Here is a 23,480-nt window from a genome sequence, read left to right on the forward strand (position 1 = left end):
TTGATCTCATTATATACTAAATTAATTTACGAAAATGGACAAATTCTGATTACACATGACGACGTTGATTGCTGATTGATATTTTTCGGGTATATCATCTGAGAGTTATGTTTTTACTACAGTGTGTGAATGAGGTCTTGATACAAACTCTGCATAAATATGAACGAAATAAATTCAAGTAATACGTTATCTTCTTAACCTGTGCTATTCGATGACTAATTTATAATGGTTGATTATTAATTCATCAAATACATGTATCGATAATAATGAGAAAAACACGAGGTCTGTTATGAAAAGCCAATATACATCTTTTATTTATATAAAAGAAAAAGGATATATATCGGATTATGTTTTGTAGACGACACTTGTATATGGCGTTGAGAAATTTCTTTTACTACTTGTTTATTACATCGACAGAATATTTTTGTTTAATTTGAATCAAAGCGATTTGATGAAATTTTAAATGTACTGAGTTATCTACCTTTACGAAATATATTTGTCGGTATGCGTTTTTTACTTATAAAACTTTTCCCGTATAACCCTGGAATGTTTTTATTTTAGACGCCTAGGTCCTAACATAGAAAAAGAACACGGTCAAAGGTCAAAGTCGAGATCTCAATTGTGACTTTTCCTTGTTTTTGCATTTTCTCAAACACTTTAAAAATTATGTATAGAAGAATACGTGCAAAATGATTGCTTTTTGATAATAAAGATATGTTACATTTGGTCTGATACAATCTAATGGCATCTTATAGGAGTAAGTGCTCTTGAAATGTCTTATAATAAGGTTAATTGATTATTACTTCAACATGTTTCATTATAAGGTCATATGACCTTATACAAAGGGTTGGGTGACATATGACCTTGAAAAATGACAATCGGAACTGACTTTGAGAAAACAGGAAGTAGTCGTTTTTGCACTTTTTTCGTTGAAAAGTACTCAGAATCCATACATTTTGTAATTTAAATACATTGACTTATTACTAGGGACTAAAAGTGACTTTCGGTAAATCGGAAGTGGCATATTATCTCCTGGTTTACAAGGAAAAGAATATAAAACTTTAAATTTTTGGAATCAGTGTGAAATAAGCTATCATATGAGACCGGGAGTAACACTTAATTTACCGGAAGTAGCACAGTATATCTCTTATTTCACTCTAAGGTATATAGAAAGAATTTATTTATCGCATCTTTATGAATAAATTTATGATTGGATGCCAATTTTATCTTTGAGTCAACAGGAACTACCTTCTTTTCAATAACTTTGATAACTTTGATGTGGAAGGACCTTCAATTATTCTCTGAACAATTGGTTTTTAAATATTATTAGTTTTGATTTATAGTACACTAATGTGATTCTCGTATATCATTGTGAAATCAGAAGCACGATTGGTACCGACTAATCTTCCGGCCAAAATATTTCTTGTAAATGTCTGAAAGAATTTTGTTTATACACTTTTAATGTTTTTACTAATCTGCACTTCGATGACAAATTTATCTTCACTTTATTTTATCTCCTACTTCCCCACTATCATCAAACTCATCAGAGACTAAGAAACAAACAAACACAAACACAATAATGAGTAACACATGGTCAAGATAATCGAATTCTTCACGAACTTGTAATATTGCTGTCGTACTCTGTTATATTTTGTTTCGGTTTATGATTTTTGCTTTACCATGTTTACCATTTCAATAGCTTTACATTTTGACATGTTGCAACTTTAGAAAGCTTACGTGTTTAAAAAGTTGTTCGGTTTTCCCAAGTGGTATTGCTTAACATAACTTGTTAATACCAATGTCATTTCGTTTCTTGTAGATACTTCTGCCAACGGCACATACAGTTTCTATCACGGTATAAAATTTCTACTATCAATGTAAGGTAAAATATATGCATTACATAAACCAGTCATTGACTTTTATAATTTTAGCATTTACAACATGTACAATATCGCCTTAAAAACGGAATAGCTAATACACGCATTTTGTCTAGCCATTATGCCCTAGAAACATTTCTACAAACAAATTGAAATGCATCAATCAATAACAGGATGAATTTGTAGAGTTGTAACAGCATGGTAACAGCATGTGACTGGTTAATACAGCAAATATTTGAATATTTGTTCAACCATTCAATTACTACATATGAATATCAAAGTCCTCAAAGACCGTGGCATACCTTGCAGGATGGCTCAACATTACAAGGTGAGAATTTAAAGTATTAAGAAGTATATACTTATAAGCATTTTCCTTATTTTTGTTAATGTTTCTCATCTTTATGAATATGCTGATAGTAGCTGACATATTTGTCATTATACTTCTTTTTATGTCCATTTTATTTACTCACACCATTTCGACTAAAACGTAGAAATCTTTAAATTTTATTTTCGGATTTAACAAATTCAATGAAACTATTACACATATTATTCATGATTTGCCCAAATGCAGAATTATCTTAAAGTACCTTATACATTAAGTGTTCTTCAAAATTACTTTAAACATGTTAAAATTAGTTTAAATATGCATTTAGTTTTTTTATACTTGTAACTTGTGTGGGTGACGATTCATTCATTGTACAAGAAAAAATTATTTGAAGGTAATGATTTAAAATAATATCGTATGAACGTGGTATGATGATAATTTCAACATGTTTATGAAAAGTATAATGCATTTGAAATTGATGATAGAATATTTTTACAAATTTGAACTTTTGAACATTAATTTAATTGTACGACACAAAACTGTTTTATCAGATAGTGTTATTGTAAAATGTAAAATCACACACATATAGAGTTCTAAGGAAAATTTAAAGTGGAAAGTCCCTAATCTAATGGCAAAATCAAAAGCTAAAACACGGCAAACAAATTGACATCAACTGTCATAATCATGACTTGGTACTGGCATTTTTTTTTTGTAGAAAATGTTAGATTGAATCTGGTTTTATGGCTAGCTAAATCTCTCACGTGTGTGACAGTCGCATACAATTCTATTATTTTGACAACGATATGTGATTAAAATAAACAGACAAAAATGTCAAAAATTAATTGTTCAGTTGACATGATCATTTGATTCTTGCTAAGTATAACAATAGATATGTCAATAATAACAATGCAAATGACTGGAATATAACTGAATTCACATATATGTTTTACGTAATTTTATTATTTACAGACATATTTTGTGTTGTTGCTTGTTTTATGTATATCAAGAAATGCGTGCTATGCACAGTTCACTTTAGAGGACGACACACAAGAATTTTTCGTTTAACAAGATGGAGGTAATTAATTGATAAATTTATACATGGTTATGAACATTGAATATTACACATTTGCTTATCTATTACAAATCAAAGTTGCAAAAGTATGTTTGATCCACACCTTTGATGAAGATAACAGATGTCAGATCAAAGACTTCTCTACCCGATTTTTTGTCGAACAAAATATATTCTTTGTGATAAGAAGATTATAATTATAACTGTTACATCGGGGTGTATTTTCTTAAAACAAACAAACAAACACACATGACTTTATTCATCTACATTAACTGTTTCTGATTTAATTTTTTTTTTGTTAAAAATAATCAAAATATTATCCTAACTCATAATATAACATCAAATCACGGTTTTGTTTTATTTTTACTAAAGGTATTTCTGGATCTGGTACAGGGACTGGCGTACTAGGTGATGCAGATGCGCGTATAGTAGGTGGTACAAAGGCTAATTTTTCAGCACTTTCGGCTCTTTTACCACTTTTACTTTTTGCACCCTTAATACTTGCGGCGACGATACCTACAGCAGTTCAGGCTGTGCAAACACCGGCTGCGACAGCAGCGGCTGTGATTGCACCTGTATAACCTCAAACGCCAGTACCACCACAAACCTTAACAGTTTTAGTCCCTCCTGCGACTAGTAAGTATAGTTTAAAACACTTTCTTAAGTTTGACATTCCCATTATGCATCGATCAACAGCATAAAAAATGTTCACTTGAAAAACAGCTCTCAATCAAAATCTGAAAATACAGCGTTTTTCTAAGAGAAGCCATGACATGAGTTCTCAGTATTTTTTGTATGCTGATTAGAATAAAGTTTTCATAAAATTTTATGGAAGCTTATGGTTTTATTTACTTTTAAAGTATCTTCCATCCTGTTTTTAAAGTATCGTCCATCCGATCAACTGCATGAATCAGTAGCTGGTCAACAAATGTATGTAAATGTAGGAACATCAACTGATGTGTAAATGTCAATGCGTTTAATGCACACCAATTTAGTCTGTTGTGGAAACTTGTATTATTGAAAATAAAACTACATCTTTGTTTTCAAAACAATGCCTGTAGCTTTTGTATTTCCTATTCATTTAATCATGGTTATCCATTTTTTAACGGTTTTGAAATTGCGTCATGGCTGTATAATTTTTGTATAAATAATGTTTGTTGAAAAAATGAAACCATATGGTGTTCCATTTGAATAGCGCAATGTGTTACGGAAACTTGCCCAACTGGGTTCAGGCTGTTACCAAACCACGCAAGTAGTACAAGTTGTCATTCTGATAGTGGTTCAACGCCTGCTAATAATAAAGTGTGGAATGTAGGTCTGGTGAGTATGTTAATTAATCACTATTTGTAGGAAGAGGTTGTTACTTCTAACAGAAAGAAGAACCAAAAACCGTTTAATTTACATTATAAAATCTTTAAGGAGAATATAAGATTCCAATACAGATATGTATTTATTATTAAAAGTGACATTACAAAATTCTTTTATCTGACTTAAGTAATTTCCTATGTAATCATTACATAATTAGAAGTGTTATAAATGACTTTATCTCCGGCTTAGTATATTTCTAGGATTTTGATTGGTTAACCACACGTCGTTTCAAAACCCATAGCCCCTGGATTTTGCTTACCCATATACCCTGACGCTGCTACCGATTACATCGGGGAACTTCACACGCGTTTTCCTTAGTTCCATGGTTGTGAAATATTGAATTCTGTAAATTATCCATGAGGTCTGTAATTAAATATTTATTCCTTTAACAATGTTCTTCTTTTATGCCGATCATTTGCACTCATTTTGGTATACAGCAGCACATCTTCGCTACATATTCATTGAATGGAACTACTGACCGAGCTATGCGAATGACCCACGTTAACGTCATACAGTCTGTGACGTAACTCTCACAACATTGAGCGCCAAATTTGTCCCATTCCAGTTTCTCTGTCTCTGGATTAACATTAACAGTCTTATATTTGACTACCTGTAGGATTCTACCAAAGGTAATAAGTACCCTTCACTTCGTTAGAAATATGTCAGATTCCCAAATTTCAATAAAAGTTTTTTAAATAATGAAAACAAAAAAACAATGCTTTCACGTTACGGTCTAAGGTCTCTAAAAAACTAAAACCTGGAATAAATTCGTTATCTACGTTCATATCTGTAGATATGGATATTTAACACTCTTCAGTACCCTGTTCACCATTCGGCTTCACCTCAGGGTTTTAGATACTTCAGCGTGTTCACATATCCATATCTACGGATATGAACGTAGATAACAAATAGTTTTACCTGTGTGTGTATACGGAGAAGGACAACTTTCAAACCTTATTGTAAAAGTGTCTTTGCAATGTTCAGGATCATGTCACTACAGTTGTTTCTATATTTGACTTATACAGTTAATTTGTTGAAAGCCTAGTTAATTTTTGGGGAAAAAAAAGAGATGATTGGATTTATGTTTGAAGAGCATTTGACGCTTTTTATGATGTTGAACGCAGTCGAGATCAATTGGACATAATTTAATCTTTTCAACACAATAAAAAGTAAAATCAAAAAAATACTTAACTCAGAGGAAAATCAATTCGGAAAGTCCATAATCACATGGCAAAATCAAATAACAAAACGTATCAAAAACGAATGGACAAGAAGTGTCATATTCCTGACTTGGTACAGGCATTTTCAAATGTAGAAAATGGTGGATTAATCCTGGTTCTATAGCGCTAATCCTCTCACTTTAATGACAGTCTCATCAAATTCCGTTATATTTACATTGATGCGTTAAACAATAATTGTTTGATAACAGAGTATAATAGTAGAAAACAAATAACTGAATGGTCTTTGATGTAATACTGGGACATAATTGGAGTCACGCGATGCATAATATGGGAGACATACGTAGATTTATGAGGAGTTTATCATGGAAAACAAAAACTAAACAATATATACATACAGTTTTTGCTGAAAAAATGGCTAGAAATAAAGATGAAAATAGTAAACGATGAGTAGTTTTGACAACTGTTTTCAACTAACAAATTATCTATATATGCACCCTATATACCACTTTGCCTCATATTCTTATTAAGAAAAAATTCACATCCCTAATTAACTGGGCATTTAAAAAGTCGGAATGCGAGTACATATGTTCAAACTCTTTTAGATCATTTTTTAGTAGCAATAAACAAAAGAACTATGTCAATTGGACATGCTTTGATACTATTTATGCACTTGAATTTTTACTTGATAACATTTTTGTTCGCTTTGGAGATTCCGTATATCGTCAAGTTATTGGAATTCCAATGGGGACTAACTGTGCACCACTTATTGCGGACCTGTTTTTGTATTGTTATGAGTTACAATTTATGACTAAAATTAGCAAAGACCCATCAAAACAACATTTGATACAAAAATTTAACAATACTTTTAGATATTTGGATGATATATTGGCTCTAAATAATGACGACTTCAGTATGTATACTAAAGAAATTTATCCTGTAGAACTTACTTTAAATAAAGCTAATGATAACAATGACCACTGCCCTTTCCTCGATCTTGATATCTATATCATAAACGGGAAGCTTAATACAAAAATTTATGATAAAAGAGATGATTTTTCATTTCCTATTGTTAATTATCCATTTTTAGATGGTGACGTTCCCTTGTCACCATCTTATGGTGTTTATATATCTCAACTTGTACGATTCGCTCGTGTATGTAACAATGTATTAGATTTTAGCGAGAGAAATTTATGTATTACTGAAAAATTATTACACCAGGGTTTTCGATATCACAAACTGGTCAAAACATTTACTAAATTTTATCACCGGTATAAGGAAATAATTCGTAAATATAACTCAACATGCAGACATCTTATACGTTCAGGTATTTCACATCCAAAATTTTATGGAAATATTCTTTATAAAGCACAAAAATGTCAGTATTCTCCTCAGAAACTAACAAAACCTTTAAATAGACTTATTAAAAGGGGATATAGTTACGATACTGTTGTCAGGTCATTAAAGATTGCATATTTTGGCTTTAACATTGATTCACTGATAGGGTCTTTGCATCGGAACTAAACACATTTATTTCTAAAAAAACAGTTGTTGGCATGACACGGGTTATGTTCTTCTCATATATTTTATGATAGTATGATACTAAACCCCTAACGGGAGGGATTGTACCTGATATTCATATGATGAAGACATAATCTTTCAATCAGTTTAATTGAGGTCTGGAGCTGGCATGTCAGTTAACTGCTAGTAGTCTGTTGTTATTTATGTATTATTGTCATTTTATTTATTTTCTTTTGTTACATCTTTTGACATCAGACTCGGACTTCTCTTGAACTGAATTTTAATGTGCGTATTGTTATTGTTTTACTTTTCTACATTGGCTAGAGGTATAGGGGGAGGGTTGAGATCTCATAAACATGTTTAACCCCGCCGCAATTTTGCGCCTGTCCCAAGTCAGGAGCCTCTGGCCTTTGTTAGTCTTGTATGATTTTAAATTTTAGTTTCTTGTGTATAATTCGGAGTTTAGTATGACGTCCATTATCACTGTACTATTATGCATATTTTAGGGGCCAGCTGAAGGACACCTACGGGTGCGGGAATTCTCGCTACATTGAAGACCCATTGGTTGCCTTCGGCTGTTGTTTGCTCTATGGTCGGGTGGTTGTCGCTTTGACATATTCACCATTTCCTTTCTCAATTTTACATACAGATTATGTTACATAAATGTACAAAAATCATATTAATAAAATTCAGTTGGATTGTGCCAGGACACGAGGTGCCTACCTGTGGAGACCAAACACTGCCCAAGAAGCCGCTGCTGTTAGAAATGAATTTGATTTAGGTTAGTTGAGAATGTAACATTATTGTCTTTTAAACTGAAGTTATTTAGTCATCACGAATTACAAAAAAAGTGATAACAAATTACACACTTTCGTGTGATCATATTCAATCTGTTTTGACGTATATCAAAACATGCCATAACTAATTTCCCAAATTCGTGATAACTAATTGAATAATATGTATTACGATACAGTTATCTCTTCCTGAAGACGTTCGAACACTAAAGACAAAAAATACAGATTATGTAGCTCCTGGGGGGAGTATTTATTTGATATAAGAAGAAAAGTACAAGTGTGTAAGAGTGTCATTTAAAGATATAAATTAGTTTTGTCTCGATCTCATTTAACTATAACATTTTTCTACCATTATGCAGTCATTTTATAAGGTTATGTGTTTATCATTATCTTAAATTTGAAAGCTCAGGAAAGTGTTTACAATGTAGATACGGTAAGGGACCTTTACCGAATGGCAAATTTCACATAAAATTAACATAACATGATTGAATTTATACTACATATAATTTGATTAGTCTCATTATCATTTCTACATATCAATCAACAAAAAGTAAGAAGGGTATGAGATTTTAACATTTCTTGTCGAATGGAACAGCATACATTGAATATTTACCATTGTAAAACTTACAAGGGGATCTTTTCCTTTTTGAATGACACAATTCTGTTTTAAATAATTTCCAATACCAATATTGGACAATTTTCATTCATTTACGAATGTTTACGAATAATTAAACATCTATTTATCTATGAGGTATGGAATGGTAGTGTTGGGAACAAAATGACAGGAACGATATAGTCAAGGTACGACTACAAAGCCATTAGGGTCACAAAATTGATAAAGAGATAGTAGTGAACAAAACCGTTTTTTTTTTACTTTTTGACGCTGATAAATTCTCACTTAAGGATGTACTTAGGTGAGGTTTTTGAATTCGTGTCAAATTTTCGGACTCCTTGGTGTTTTTCCATACAATACAAGGTAAGATATTTTGCCCCATAACACCTATTTATTTTTTCATATAAGACTGAATAGCTCATAAGAGGTCATTTACCAAGATTCTTGATTTTCTTTCTTTTGTTTTGAGACCCAAAAAAACACCAATGCAAATATAAGGTAAAAGTCCGAGTCAGCCTTTTCCTGTCATATTTTAAATCTCATATATCTCAAAAAGGAGGTCCATGACCTATCAATATTTTTAGCTTATTTTTATCCTTAACGAATGATCTACCAGCTTATAGTATCACTTTCAGATTCTTGATTTATACAAAAAAGTCATCCTTTATTCCATAATGTTAAGATAATCTCTGATTATCCATGTTATATTGACGTTTAGCCAGAGATCTTGTAACTTTTATCGTTTTCCACATTTTGTCTCGTTATGTCTAATATCTTAAACTACGAACTTCAAGGCGATTTCAGGAACAAACTTGTAATATTTCTTCTGATTTTCGATGAAACTTACCTTCTATTTTACAGGCAACAATGCATTTGTGTGGACCGGTGCATTTGATATAGACCAGGATAATACTTTCACATGTGCCATAGAAAATGGTGAATTAATTAAATAGTGTCCCATTTGGAACAGGTAAATTTGACTTTTTTTTTAACAATAATTCAGCCAAAGTATACATACCATACAGATGAGCAACTTATTTTTTACATAAATCTCTGTTGTTATTATTGACCTTGGATTTTATTTTGACACTATGTATTCTCTTTATTTTTAATTTTAGTTTCTTGTGTATAATTCGGAGTTTAGTATGACGTCCATTATCACTGAACTAGTATACATATTTTTTAAGGGGCCAGCTGAAGGGCGCCTTCGGGTGCGGGAGTTTCTCGCTACATTGAAGACTCATTGGTGGCCTTTGGCTGTTGTCTGCTCTATTGTCGGGTTGTTGTCGCTTTGACACATTCCCCATTTCCTTTCTCAATTTTATTAAAAGGGAGAAAAACCATTCTTTCGGGAAAATATACATAACTAGATATGAATGATGTATGAAATTGAGACAGCAAACAAACAAGAAACACACGCAAGTGTCATCCATAGACATGGTATTCAACAATGGACATAAAAAGTTATAAATGTTTTTTTTTATATAGATTAGACCGTTGGTTTCCCCGTTTGAATAGTTTAAGACTAGTAATTTTGGGGCCCTTTATAGCTTTTTGTTCGATGTGAGCCAAGGCTTCGTGTTGAAGGCCGTACATTGACCTATAATGGTTTACTTTTATAAATTGTTATTTGGACAGAGAGTTGTCTCATTGACACTCACACCACATCTTCCTGTATCTATGTATCTATAAAAAAAAAAAAAGTCGTGAAATATCCCCAAGGGTATCACAAGCCCAGTAGTCAGCACTTTTTGTGCTGACATGAATTGTCATTGATATGGTTATATTTATAAATTTCCTGTTTACAAATTTTTGAATTATTTTAAATACTAAGGCTTTTCTACCTCAGGCATAGATTACCTTAGCTGTATTTGGCAAAACGTTTAGGAATTTTGGTTCTCAATGATCTTCAACTTCGTACTTTATTTGGCCTTTTTAACTTTTTTGGATTCGAGCGTCACTGATGAGTCTTTTGTAGACGAAACGCGCGTCTGGAGGATATACTAAATTTAGTCCTGGTATCTATGATGAGTTTATGTAATAGACTAACAACATGAACAAGGATAAAACATCAACACGTTTTTGTCCGCTGAACAAAAGGTTTAAAATACCAATAACACTTACAGTTAACTCTCGTTGTCTCGAATTCTGTTTACTCAAAATTTCGGTCTAGTCGCAGTTTTCACGTGATCCCGAACTTTTTTCCATATAAATTTATGTATTTCGACTCCTGATGAGTCGAAATTGGATAAGTAAAATTTTCGATTGAGTCGAACTAAATTTACATTCCCAAGATGAACAAAAGCATTCAAAATTCATTCTTTATCTCGAACTAATACACATATGTCAAAACATGACCTCCGGGATTTCAATGGACTGAAGATACGCGTGTAATTATATTTCCGGTCACTAACCACTGTATTGATTTATGACATGCTATAATAGAGTAACACAGCTTTTTGTTTTCAATTTTATTTTCCAGATATTTACTGTTAACGTTTAATAAATTTACTAACGATTTATTAACTCATCTGTTCTAATAGTAATTTTAAATACAACACATTGGTTGAACGAGACTGTCTTCTATTTGTTTGTGCCTTTTTGTGCTATCTAAGACAAAATGAGAAGTAAAACGTCGATTAATAATTTCAGCTCCAATAATTGATATTAACCAAGGCTCTGACTGTCTGGGAATAACGTTCGACGGCTCTCAGTGGAGGAGGTGGGCTGGCGGGCTTTGTGGTAATCCGCGGCGCTATATATGCGAGTACCCACGAGTAAGTATAATTCATTTAGCTTTTGTGTGGAAATAATCTATTTCCTAAAAAACATTAATATATAACTACAATTAACACATCACGAAGATTTCAGTACAGGTCTCAGGTAGGACACAATCACAAGGCATTGAAGCGATAAAAGATACATGTCTTAAAAATGACACTGTTTTATATAAAAAGTAATATTTTAACACTTAACATAATAACTCTGTTTTAAATGATCCGAATACATGTATATGTAGAACAGTCAATTTCGAATTTTGTAAATTATTAACAGTTGTGTACGAAAATGTCGTCATTGCCCTACAGGATCACTTATCTTGAATTGAGATATAAAAAAGATGTGGTATGATTGCCAATGAGACAACTTTCCACAAGAGACGAAAATGACACAGAAATCAACAACTATAGGTCACCGTACGGCCTTCAACAATGAGCAATATTGATACAGAAGTATTTGTATTTCATTGTGAACTATGTGCTTCTCTTTAACATCATGTTAATTATTAATGTCAAGTCACACATTTTCAGGATAAAGTTATATTTTATAGATTTATATGCCTCTATATCTGATTATCTTACTTGCCATGCACTTTAGACGTACGATTGTTAATAGAATAATTAGTATCAAAATATGTTAGCAAATTAATATTTTAGTTAATAGCAATCATCAAACCTTCAGTTTGGACTCTTTTAAACAAATAACGGACAAGCAATTTTCTTTTTAAGTTTGAGAAAATGTTACAATAACAAAACTGTCCGATTTAACTCTTAAGTTTGAACCCATTAAAAAAAAAATACAAAACTAAATAAGTTCTAAAAACTTCACAAATATATTTAACTACAAGGAAAATTGAAAATTGAAAGTTCCCAAGGGCCAAGTGAGCTTTTCTCATCACTTGTCGTCCGTCGTCGTCCGTCGTTAACTTTTAAAAAAATATTCTTCTTCCTGAAACTACTGGGCCAAATTTAACCAAACATGGCCAATATCATTATTAGGGTATTTAGTTTAAAAATTGTATCCAGTGACCCAGCCAACCAACCAAGATGGTCGCCATGGCTAAAAATAAAACATAGAGGTTTAATGCAGGTTTTGGCTTATAACTCAAAAACCAAAGCATTTAAAACAAATCTGACAGGGTGTGAAATTGTTTATGAGGTCAAGATCTATCTGCTCTAAAATTTTCAGATTAATTGGACATCTGGTTGTTAGGTTGCTCCCCTCCCCCCCCTCCCCACTTCCAATTGGTAATTTTTAAATAAATTTTGCTATTTTTGGTTATTATCTTGAATACTATTTTAGATAGAGATAAACTGTAAACAGCAATAATGTTCAGCAAAGTTAAATCTACAAATAGTCAATTTTTAACAATTTTCATTTAATTTGGTTAATTTTTGTAAATTTTTACAAAATAATTTCCTCAGTTACTAATGGGCAAAGTTCATTCAGTATAGAGATAATTGTAAGTAGCAAGAATGTTCAGTGAAGTAAAATCTACAAACACATCACCATCACCAAAACCCAATTTGTCATGAATTTATCTGTGTCCATTGTTTAATATGCACATAGACCAAGGTGAGCGACACTGGCTCTTGAGAGCCTCTAGTTTATATTGACAAGTACTTTCTAACATATACATATACCATGTGATCTAAACGTTTGACTGCACTTTAAGTTATTTGTATGTGTCTCTTACTTTATAGTGTTGTGTTTTTCAGAGTTTGTCCATAGAGAGTTTGCTGTAGTCCTTGGAAGTTTACTGTTGTTGTATGGTGTAATAAAATCTTCAAAGCAGATTTTAGTTTTCTTTTAAGAAATCAGAAAAAAAATATATCAAGGTGACATCATACACTGTTAGAAGAAGAATAGTTTGAGCAACGCGAACATGAAGCCATATTATAAATTCCAATATGGCCGCCAAATTCAAAATGGCCATCAGTAGTCCAGAGGCTAAATTCAATATATTTCTACAACATTTTAACCCCTCTAAAGTAAACACACAAAAGTTTGCATAGTATCAGTTATATGGCTACATGTTATGAACATTTCCTAAAAAGGATTCATCGAATGTTATCTAAAAGACACGTCTTTATGTCCGTCAGTATTGTCCTTGATCAATCCTGATTCAGGCTGGACCCAACATTCGGGATTGATGATATTCTCAGTCGATATTAACAAAGGCACAGCTTCTAATGTATAGTTAGTTGTACAAAGGAAAAGATAATGGACCCCCAGTTTTTACTTACTTGGGAATCATGATTTATGATTCACTGTTAGACTATACAACGTGATCTAGTATACACTTTATCCAAATTGATCTACTGCTTTTTGTGTCCTACGACTGGATGTTATAAATATCTACTTCGTTGGGCAATAGTGTCTGTTGTCGTTATATCCAAGAATTTATTGTTTGTACTACAAATCTACCACAGAATGTATTCACTTCGGCTGCTGCAGACACTATTGACTACAATTCAGAACATCAAAAAGGATTTATCTTATAGTACCGGTATATATTTTATCCAACATATTTCATATGATGTGTGAAGCTATTTTAAAATGCATTTTTACGAGAGTGTTAAGAAAATCTCCCGTCAGCTGAAATGAGATTAAAAGAACCAGATCTATCATTAGTGGAGGGAGAACTATTAACTCATAGGTCTTCATTCCAAGTTTCATTAAAAGTTGAAGTCAAATAGCTTAAATGATATCGGATATGTTCCTTACGTCGTAACTACAATCCCCTTCCCTTTCATGAATGTGACCTACCGAATTAGACTATTTACCGGATTTGTTATCACATAAGCAACACAACGGGTGTCGCATGTGGAGCAGGATGTGCTTACCCTTCCGGAGCACCTGAGATCACCCCTAGTTTTTTGGTGGGGTTCGTGTTGTTTATTCTTTAGTTTTCTATGTTGTGTCGTGTGTGCTGTTGTTTGTTTGTCTTTTTCATTTTTAGCCATGGCGTTGTCAGTTTGTTTTAGATTGATGAGTTTGACTGTCCCTTTGGTATCTTTCGTCCCTCTTTTAAAGAAGTTGGAACAAACCTTTCAATGGTCCGCCTATCATGATTCATCGATGACTCCTTCTGTGCCACTACCAGCAATCTGCTCTACTACATCTTTTTACGAAGAGGCTAAATTCAATACTACGACATTAATTTAACTCTAACATTTGAATGGCCAACACCAATTTACTTAACCACCAAAGCCACTGTAAATAATGTATATATGTAATTCAATAGACTATTTCGCTTTATTGTTTATAGTTATTTTAATTACGTCCAAATGTACATAGAACACAAGTTCCTGGAAGTTTTACACTTCTAAATACAGGTTTACTCCCGTATTTGGAAGAAGAGAAATTCGTAATAAAGGTAACTTCAGATCAAACTCAGGCTTTTAATTTGACCAACCAATTTTTACAGTATTACAACTAAAACAGGTCTCGGATGTATTGTGAGGAAAACTTTGTCATAATGTTCTTCGGCATACACATAAAAATGGCTGCGTTCAAAGTCCTTTGTCGGTGGCTGAGATAGTTAATTAGCTAGAGTTTTAGTACATGCGCATGTTAAATCACACAGTACAGCAGATTAATTCCTATAGGGGTCTCATTTTAGAAGTATAACGAGAGGCCATTAAGTTGTTTAATCTCAGCATGTACACTACATTATGTATTGTCAAATCCTTACCGACATTAAAGATATTCTTTTAATGATGAAGAGGAAATTCTAAAATAAAAAAGAAATGTTGTTTAGAACGGCCAGATAATCTCCTTGTTCTAAATTCCGGTGTTTACTCATGCACTTTAAATTGACCGATTAAATATGTGTAAAGTCTGTATCTCATTATCATGCCTGGTTGATCCAACAACATAAGTCTTTAGTTGAATCAAAGGGAAAAAGTTTTCCCACTTTTCCAAAAATCACCTCCTGCAAAATAAAATCAATGTATGGAAATATCGCTAGTTGATTTGGAACAATCTATATTTGAGCTGGAAAATTCTTTCGAAATGTCTACATTATATGTTATTCATGTCTCAGACAGGGTATATACTGTGACATTCCCGGCTTAGAGTTTATATCCCCTGAGCCGAAGGCGAAGGGGATATAAGCCCTAAGCCGGGAATGTCACAGTATATACCCTTTCTGAGACCTGAATTACACATATATTACGGATTACCACTGACTTAATGTTATTTTCCAGTGCAGGTATATGTTGACAACACATATATATTGAAAAACCCAACCTGATATGTTCGGCATACGTGAAGGATTTTCTAATTTGCTGTGAACATAATTTTATCGTGTTTTTAATAATTTATAATAACACTTTTAACATTAAATTTAAGTATTAAAAGTGTAAAATGCGTGATTTTGTATCAAAAATCTATTATTGACTGAAGCACGTCATTATTTTCCCTCTGTGAGCCTCTGACAGTCTGATAGCTTTTGACTACGTCACATAGTAACCGATGTTATGGTAACGTTTTTGAGGTTCCAATCGGGGATAAAAACGTCGTATATACCCCGGCAGTTTCCTGAATATATACTGACATCTCTGTGTTGTTATCCAATCACAAATCTCGACACATTTGTAATCCGTAATATAATTTGTGGTCTCGAACAGATGTTCGACATGAAGTGTTTTCTTTATATTTTGAGGATCTGTACAATCTGAATATTGGAAACGATTAATAGAGAAATTACAATTTGTTTGACAGTGTGATAATTGTAGTCTATATTTTATTTCATACCAGAAACATACGCTCACTATCTTCAATAGCCTTATGTTAGAGGGGTCATGTGTCGATTAATTGCATCTTGACCAAGAACTTACTTTGTACGGAAACTCAATTAAAATGGTTGATGAAAGCAAATTTCTTTGGTTAATTATTTTAGATAAAAGGTTAACCTTTCTACGCCATATCAAAATGTTAAAATCGAAATGTTTAAAAGCATTAAATATTTTAAAAGTTGTCAGCAGCACTGACTAGGGTGCTTATCGTAACATTTTACTTAATCAATATAGATCTCTAGTTAGATCTAAACTAGATTATGACTCTATAGTGTATGGTTTTGCAAGGAAGTCTTACATACAGATTGTCGTTACTATTCATCACCAGGGTTTGCGTCGTTCTGCAAGGAAGTCTTACATACAGATTGTCGTTACTATTCATCACCAGGGTTTGCGTCTTTGTCTTGGTGCCTTTAAACCCTCACCAATTACAAGTCGGTGTGTAGAGGCTGATGCACATTCACTCTCTAACAGACGTTAGATACGCTGTCAAGCTAAAACATATTCAGAAATTCTGCTTAAGACTGTGTTTTTAATCCTATTTATGAAGATATTTGCAAAATATGAAAATAAAATTCCTCCATTGGGAATTCGTTTAAAACTACATGTATCAATCTTTTGATTTAAAATATGTTGCACATCTAGGAACAAGCAAATGCCCTCCATGGGAAATTCCAAAACCTAAAATGATTTTTTGATCTCCGTAAATACAAAAAAAAATGAAACAAACCATTTTTTTAATTCAACAACATTTTACTGAAATTAAAGCAAATTATACAAATTTGTCAACTGTTTATACTGATGGATCAAGGATGGTTACCGAGTTGTATCTACCGCTGTCCTTGGAGACATAACTGCGACTCCCCGTTTGTCATCTGACGCACCCATCTTAACTGCTGAAGCACATGTTATTATTTTGGCTTTAAAACTTATTGCTCCTTCAGACAAATCTAAATTTATTATTTGTTCTGATTCACTTTCATGCTTATAAGCTATACAACATACTAAAATCAAAAACCCGATAATTCTCAATATTTTATCCGTTATGAGGAACTTAACAATTCTTCATAAAGAGATATTATTTTTATGGGTACCGAGTAATGTTGGAATCCATAGAAACAGAGTTGTAGAAAAGGAAGCTGAAAATGCCCTGGGCCTTGTTGTTCAACTCGTTGTTAAACTAATCATATGATTAATTTTAACTTGTCGTCAAAAGTTAATCGCATGATTAGTAAATACAATGATTTTTAATCATTGTATTTGTTAATCACTGTATTAATTTTTAATCATATGACTAATTTTGGGTGATTAGCAAGTGCCTCCCACAATGCATTGTAAGTCAGGGCCTCTTCAACTTCCTGTTCTGCAATTATAATTATGGCTGACCAGACCAATATAAATCCCTGCCCTCCAAAGCTCCCTAGACTCAGGAAAACCAAATATTCAGTTGCTGAAGAGAACCTGATACAGGAAGGGGCCAGTAAATATCATTACATCTTACAGGAAAGGGATAGCAATGAGGTTACAAATAAAAAAAATTAAAAAAAATTGGGATGATATTTCAGTCAAAAATAACTCCTTGGGTGTTGCCTACAGAACTGGGAATAAGATAAGGGATAAATGGCGGAATACTGTTTCGAAAGCAAATAAAGCTTTCACAAAATACTTATTACAGGTAAATAAATTTAGAGTTAAGAGTTTCCATAACTATTGAATTTTAATGATAGTTTTGCATTAACTTTCATCAAATATAAACATAAACATTTCGCCATCTTCAAACGTGGACTACCGGAAAACCCCTCAGTCATTTTTGATAAATGTACGACTTTCACCCCGTCTGGAATTTCTATTTATATAACGCAAGCATGGTCACTTAAATTATACTGATTTGGCCAATCAATGCATAAATATGAACTGTGCACACTTCTAATGGAGCATTAAACATACTTAAGAGACGTGTATATGTCAGGACTCCTCAGTTCCTCATATTTATTCATAGCTTTAAAACCTGCGCCGTTGTGCCAATTTCTGTTTTCTGCTGCTGTTCTAAAATCTGTTACTCGGGAATGCTTGGACCAATTGGATTCATGTCACATTCCCAACCCGTATCTTTGCCAACTCGTACCCTATTTTAACGCACACGCACTTTCATCGTTCAGTTGTATTTATTCTTTCAAATTAAAAAAACAACAACATTTTAATCAGAAATTTGTTATATGTTGACCAAACGGCCAACAGAATGAGGAAAACAAATACCGTATGATATGAAAGGCCGATTTCAGGTGTTTACATGAAACAATATAAGACATGGAGGAAAATAAATAACATTAACCAATTATATATATGTATATCGAAACTTAACCTTATTGTTGTTTCTTTTCTCTCTGAAAAAAAACACATGTGAATGTATCTAAATATGTACAAACAAATTAAGCAAGATACAATAATATCTTTATCCCAGGGACACCATACAAATTCAAATATATTTATCCTAATAAAAGGGCCTATAAAGAGTATATAAATCATCAAAAATCACAAAGTTCATACAATATCCACACAATCAAAACATCCAATCTTACATACATATCAATTGTAAATAATTAAATGTGATTTAAAACAAATATGTACACAACAGAATATAACCAGTACAAAGAGGAACAACTCTTATTTATTTATCTTAACTTTTGTCTCTTTTTTTCCTGTCTGATCTGAAAATTGTTATTAAGGTACAATAATGTATATACTAAAATCTGTATTACTTCATTTTCAGGAAAACACAATACAAGTCATAGTGATGATGATTTATTTACAACTCCATTAGCCAGTCCAGCCACCGACACCACTGACACCGTCGCTGAAACATCAAGCCCTCAGCCTTCAACATCACCTGGTTTTGTTCCAAATACATTGCCCAGTAAACCAGTATCCACTAAGACAGTTGTTGGAAGTAACCATCATCCAGAAAACGCAAAACAACAGCAAACACATCCGGGAATTGCAAGCTCGAGTGTTGAAAGGACCATTGGAAGCGCAAAGGCTCAACAAACAGAAGTTACAGTTAAAAATTGAGTTACTTAGAAAAGTAACTACTGGTCAAGACTACACCCTTTCATCATCTCAGATGGCTTTACTGACATCTTTGGTTTAGTTATTTATTTTGTTATTTATAATTATGTTTTGAGACTTCAAAACAAATTAAGCAAGATACAATAATATCTTTATCCCAGGGACACCATACAAATTCAAATATATTTATCCTAATAAAAGGGCCTATAAAGAGTATATAAATCATCAAAAATCACAAAGTTCATACAATATCCACACAATCAACACATCCAATCTTACATACATATCAATTGTAAATAATTAGATGTGATTTAAAACAAATATGTACACAAAAGAATATAACCAGTACAAAGAGGAACAACTCTTATTTATTTATCTTAACTTTTGTCTCTTTTTTTCTTGTCTGATCTGAAAATTGTTATTAAGGTACAATAATGTATATACTAAAATCTGTATTACTTCATTTTCAGGAAAACACAATACAAGTCATAGTGATGATGATTTATTTACAACTCCATTAGCCAGTCCAGCCACCGACACCACTGACACCGTCGCTGAAACATCAAGCCCTCAGCCTTCAACATCACCTGGTTTTGTTCCAAATACATTGCCCAGTAAACCAGTATCCACTAAGACAGTTGTTGGAAGTAACCATCATCCAGAAAACGCAAAACAACAGCAAACACATCCGGGAATTGCAAGCTCGAGTGTTGAAAGGACCATTGGAAGCGCAAAGGCTCAACAAACAGAAGTTACAGTTAAAAATTGAGTTACTTAGAAAAGTAACTACTGGTCAAGACTACACCCTTTCATCATCTCAGATGGCTTTACTGACATCTTTGGTTTAGTTATTTATTTTGTTATTTATAATTATGTTTTGAGACTTCAAAACAAATTAAGCAAGATACAATAATATCTTTATCCCAGGGACACCATACAAATTCAAATATATTTATCCTAATAAAAGGGCCTATAAAGAGTATATAAATCATCAAAAATCACAAAGTTCATACAATATCCACACAATCAACACATCCAATCTTACATACATATCAATTGTAAATAATTAGATGTGATTTAAAACAAATATGTACACAAAAGAATATAACCAGTACAAAGAGGAACAACTCTTATTTATTTAACTTAACTTTTGTCTCTTTTTTTCCTGTCTGATCTGAAAATTGTTATTAAGGTACAATAATGTATATACTAAAATCTGTATTACTTCATTTTCAGGAAAACACAATACAAGTCATAGTGATGATGATTTATTTACAACTCCATTAGCCAGTCCAGCCACCGATACCACTGACACCGTCGCTGAAACATCAAGCCCTCAGCCTTCAACATCACCTGGTTTTGTTCCAAATACATTGCCCAGTAAACCAGTATCCACTAAGACAGTTGTTGGAAGTAACCATCATCCAGAAAACGCAAAACAACAGCGAACACATCCGGGAATTGCAAGCTCGAGTGTTGAAAGGACCATTGGAAGCGCAAAGGCTCAACAAACAGAAGTTACAGTTAAAAATTGAGTTACTTAGAAAAGTAACTACTGGTCAAGACTACACCCTTTCATCATCTCAGATGGCTTTACTGACATCTTTGGTTTAGTTATTTATTTTGTTATTTATAATTATGTTTTGAGACTTCATGATTTAAAGTTCATTGTTGAAAAAAGGAAATGGTGTTGTTTATTAACTAGTAGATAGCAAACTACATGTATCCACAGTGATTCCCTTTATAATCAACCAAATTTTTCCTACAAAAGGGGGACCAAGGCCCCATCCCCCTTGATCTGCCTATGGTACGGCTTCCAACAACAGAAAAAAAACTTAAGGTCGGCTGATTAAGGTCAAAACATGAAAACTGTGAAAAAATTCAACTTGCCACAAAATGAATACGGAAACTATATATAACCTGACGTTGAAAAATCAAGTAGATAATGTGATGGGGTTTATTTATTTGTAAGTGCGCAACCCTCTACCCAAAATTGGACAGTGATGATACAGCACAACATAAACACAACCTGTAAAAAGTATTTTCAATGGGCTGACTCAAAAGAGTGGTGCCATCTACAAAATCATCATTATATAAAAAAAAACAAAAAACCCACACAAATCACCGAAATAGGAGAGAAAGTATTCGCAGTTTATGAGATCCAGAGCTAGTTCAAAAACCAATTTCAACTATTTTTAAATTATCATGTTCTCCCAGTATACATTTTTAATCATTACTTTACAACGGATTTAGTGTAAAGACATCACGAAAACCTTGACGAGTACTATAAAATGATAAACACAAACTTAAAGAAAAGAAATTTATTGCAATGTGATCTCTAATCCCATGTCCATCTTGTCTTCCAACATAAGCAGGTATTACAGGTTGGATATCTTCCTCCTGTTCACCGTCAACATCTGGTTCAAGTCTAAGAATTGCAATGTTATGCAATACTGCACATGCAGTGATGATCCTACAGGCCTTCCTGGATTCATTCTTATCTGAAATACACATAAACGTTTGCAAGTAAGTTTTAAACTCCGTTGAATACCCAACCGAAAAAATAGAAACAGAAAAGGGCAGCTTTCTGTTCCTTTTTTTTAAATCGTATACAAGCTAAAATTACTCCATTAAGACAATTTTATGTAAAAAATTAATTTGTAGCAGCATATTCCATGTTATGACCCAGATATTGAATTCTTTTTTTCGTTTTCATTTTTGACCACGAATTATTGCCAGTAAAATAGTAGCATATGAAATTTATAATGTAAATGGGGATTGTGTCAAGGTGACAACAACACAAACAAGGAGTTTTAGAGCATTTGAAACAATACTTTATGGCTGACTATGTGGTATGGGCTTTTGGGCCGAACGATGACCTATAGTTGTTAATGTCTGTGTCATTTTGGTCTGTTGTGGACTGTTGTCTCATTACTAATCATACCACATCTTCTTTTTTTATATTGGCCCGCTGATTTTTCTCAATTCTATAAATGAGCTCCCACAGTGTCAAACGTTGTTAGACTTTTCGCAGACGTTAGTTTTGGTTCACAACTTTTCTAAAACTGTTTTAGTCCCCTACCGACGAAGTCAAATAGAATTTTAGGTTTGCACTCTGTATGTTCGTCTGTCTATTTGTCAGTCGAGCAAACAAGTTTTCTATTTTTTTTCTTTATGCTTAAAGATATTGATTGATATTTGGTGTAATTATTTTTATCATAACAAGTTATGTTAGCGATCTGACATACAGCCATGTACTGTAAGATTATTTCACGCACCTGCTAAAGGTATATTTTGTACAAGTGCATCATATAGATATAAAAAGATGTGGTATGAGAACCAAAATCCAAGTAATAATTCGTCAAATTAAACCATTATTTTTCAAGGTACGTCATTTATTTTGTGTCTCTGGACAAATTATTTAGTTGACATGTAATAATAAGGTGGTCTAAAAGTAAAGCGCGAAACGTCGACCTGTCAGTGCCGTTTTCCACATGACTGCTTGGTTTTTTTAAGCTGTATGGTACTGCCTATTTCTGGCTCTTATCATATCTTCTCAAAAGTGTGTGTGGGGGGACAAATTAAAAAAAAAGGTAATAACTTCTGTAATTATCAACAGTTTAAAGATGTATTATTATATACACCCAATATCTGACTTTACAAGAAAATGGGAAGGGTCACCTAGCTCGTACTTTAGAAACGTAGCTGAACAATATAAAAAGAAATTGTATTTATTCCTATGAAGTAAATATTATCAGTCTAGTGATTATATCATCACGTTTAATTGCCGAATGGCATAGTGTTTAAGAGTGGGGCGAATTGATAGTTGAAATGTATGGACGATTTGGTCTACCTTCCATTTGAGTTGTTGTTCTTATAACTTATTCTCTGTACATTGTCGAGCAAGGAAAAGAAATAGCTGAAGGAACCAGATTTTCTATCGTCCTCGAATATGAACGCAGGGAAAAAAACACACGTACCTTGAGGATCACAAATGACCTGGACATTGATACTGTGAAACCCTTTCCTGTTCACATAAGCAGGTTCATCTGCGGTAGGTGCTTGTATGTGTACGTGTGTCCCATCTAT

At 32.8% G+C, this 23,480-nt stretch overlaps 1 protein-coding gene and 1 long non-coding RNA gene across 2 annotated transcripts; both read left to right on the plus strand.

Annotated features, from left to right (window-relative positions):
* The first annotated feature begins 2,781 nt into the window (after nt 1-2,781).
* Nucleotides 2,782-13,461, plus strand: LOC139486353 (uncharacterized). The gene is made up of 7 exons (XR_011655559.1): nt 2,782-3,277; nt 3,644-3,907; nt 4,467-4,591; nt 8,032-8,119; nt 9,607-9,715; nt 11,398-11,522; nt 13,242-13,461. It is a non-coding gene; the product is annotated as an uncharacterized lncRNA (long non-coding RNA).
* A 4,241-nt stretch (nt 13,462-17,702) lies between these two features.
* On the plus strand, nt 17,703-20,926 carry LOC139484410 (uncharacterized). Its single transcript, XM_071268142.1, has 4 exons — nt 17,703-17,805; nt 19,096-19,272; nt 19,862-20,038; nt 20,628-20,926. The coding sequence occupies exons 1-4, from the start codon at nt 17,703-17,705 to the stop codon at nt 20,924-20,926; spliced, it is 756 nt and encodes a 251-aa protein (XP_071124243.1).
* Nucleotides 20,927-23,480: the final 2,554 nt, after the last annotated feature.

The sequence above is a fragment of the Mytilus edulis genome, chromosome 8 (assembly GCF_963676685.1).
Source record: "Mytilus edulis chromosome 8, xbMytEdul2.2, whole genome shotgun sequence".
Lineage (NCBI taxonomy): Eukaryota > Metazoa > Mollusca > Bivalvia > Mytilida > Mytilidae > Mytilus > Mytilus edulis.

What these genes read in the sequence shown, in the direction of transcription:
- LOC139484410 (XM_071268142.1), top strand. Translation starts at nt 17,703, where the DNA reads ATGGCTGACCAGACCAATATAAATCCCTGCCCTCCAAAGCTCCCTAGA. An exon ending in CCTGATACAGGAAGGGGCCA is followed by an intron (nt 17,806 to 19,095) that starts GTAAATATCATT and finishes CTTCATTTTCAG; the next exon opens with GAAAACACAATACAAGTCAT. An exon ending in CACTAAGACAGTTGTTGGAA is followed by an intron (nt 19,273 to 19,861) that starts GTAACCATCATC and finishes CTTCATTTTCAG; the next exon opens with GAAAACACAATACAAGTCAT.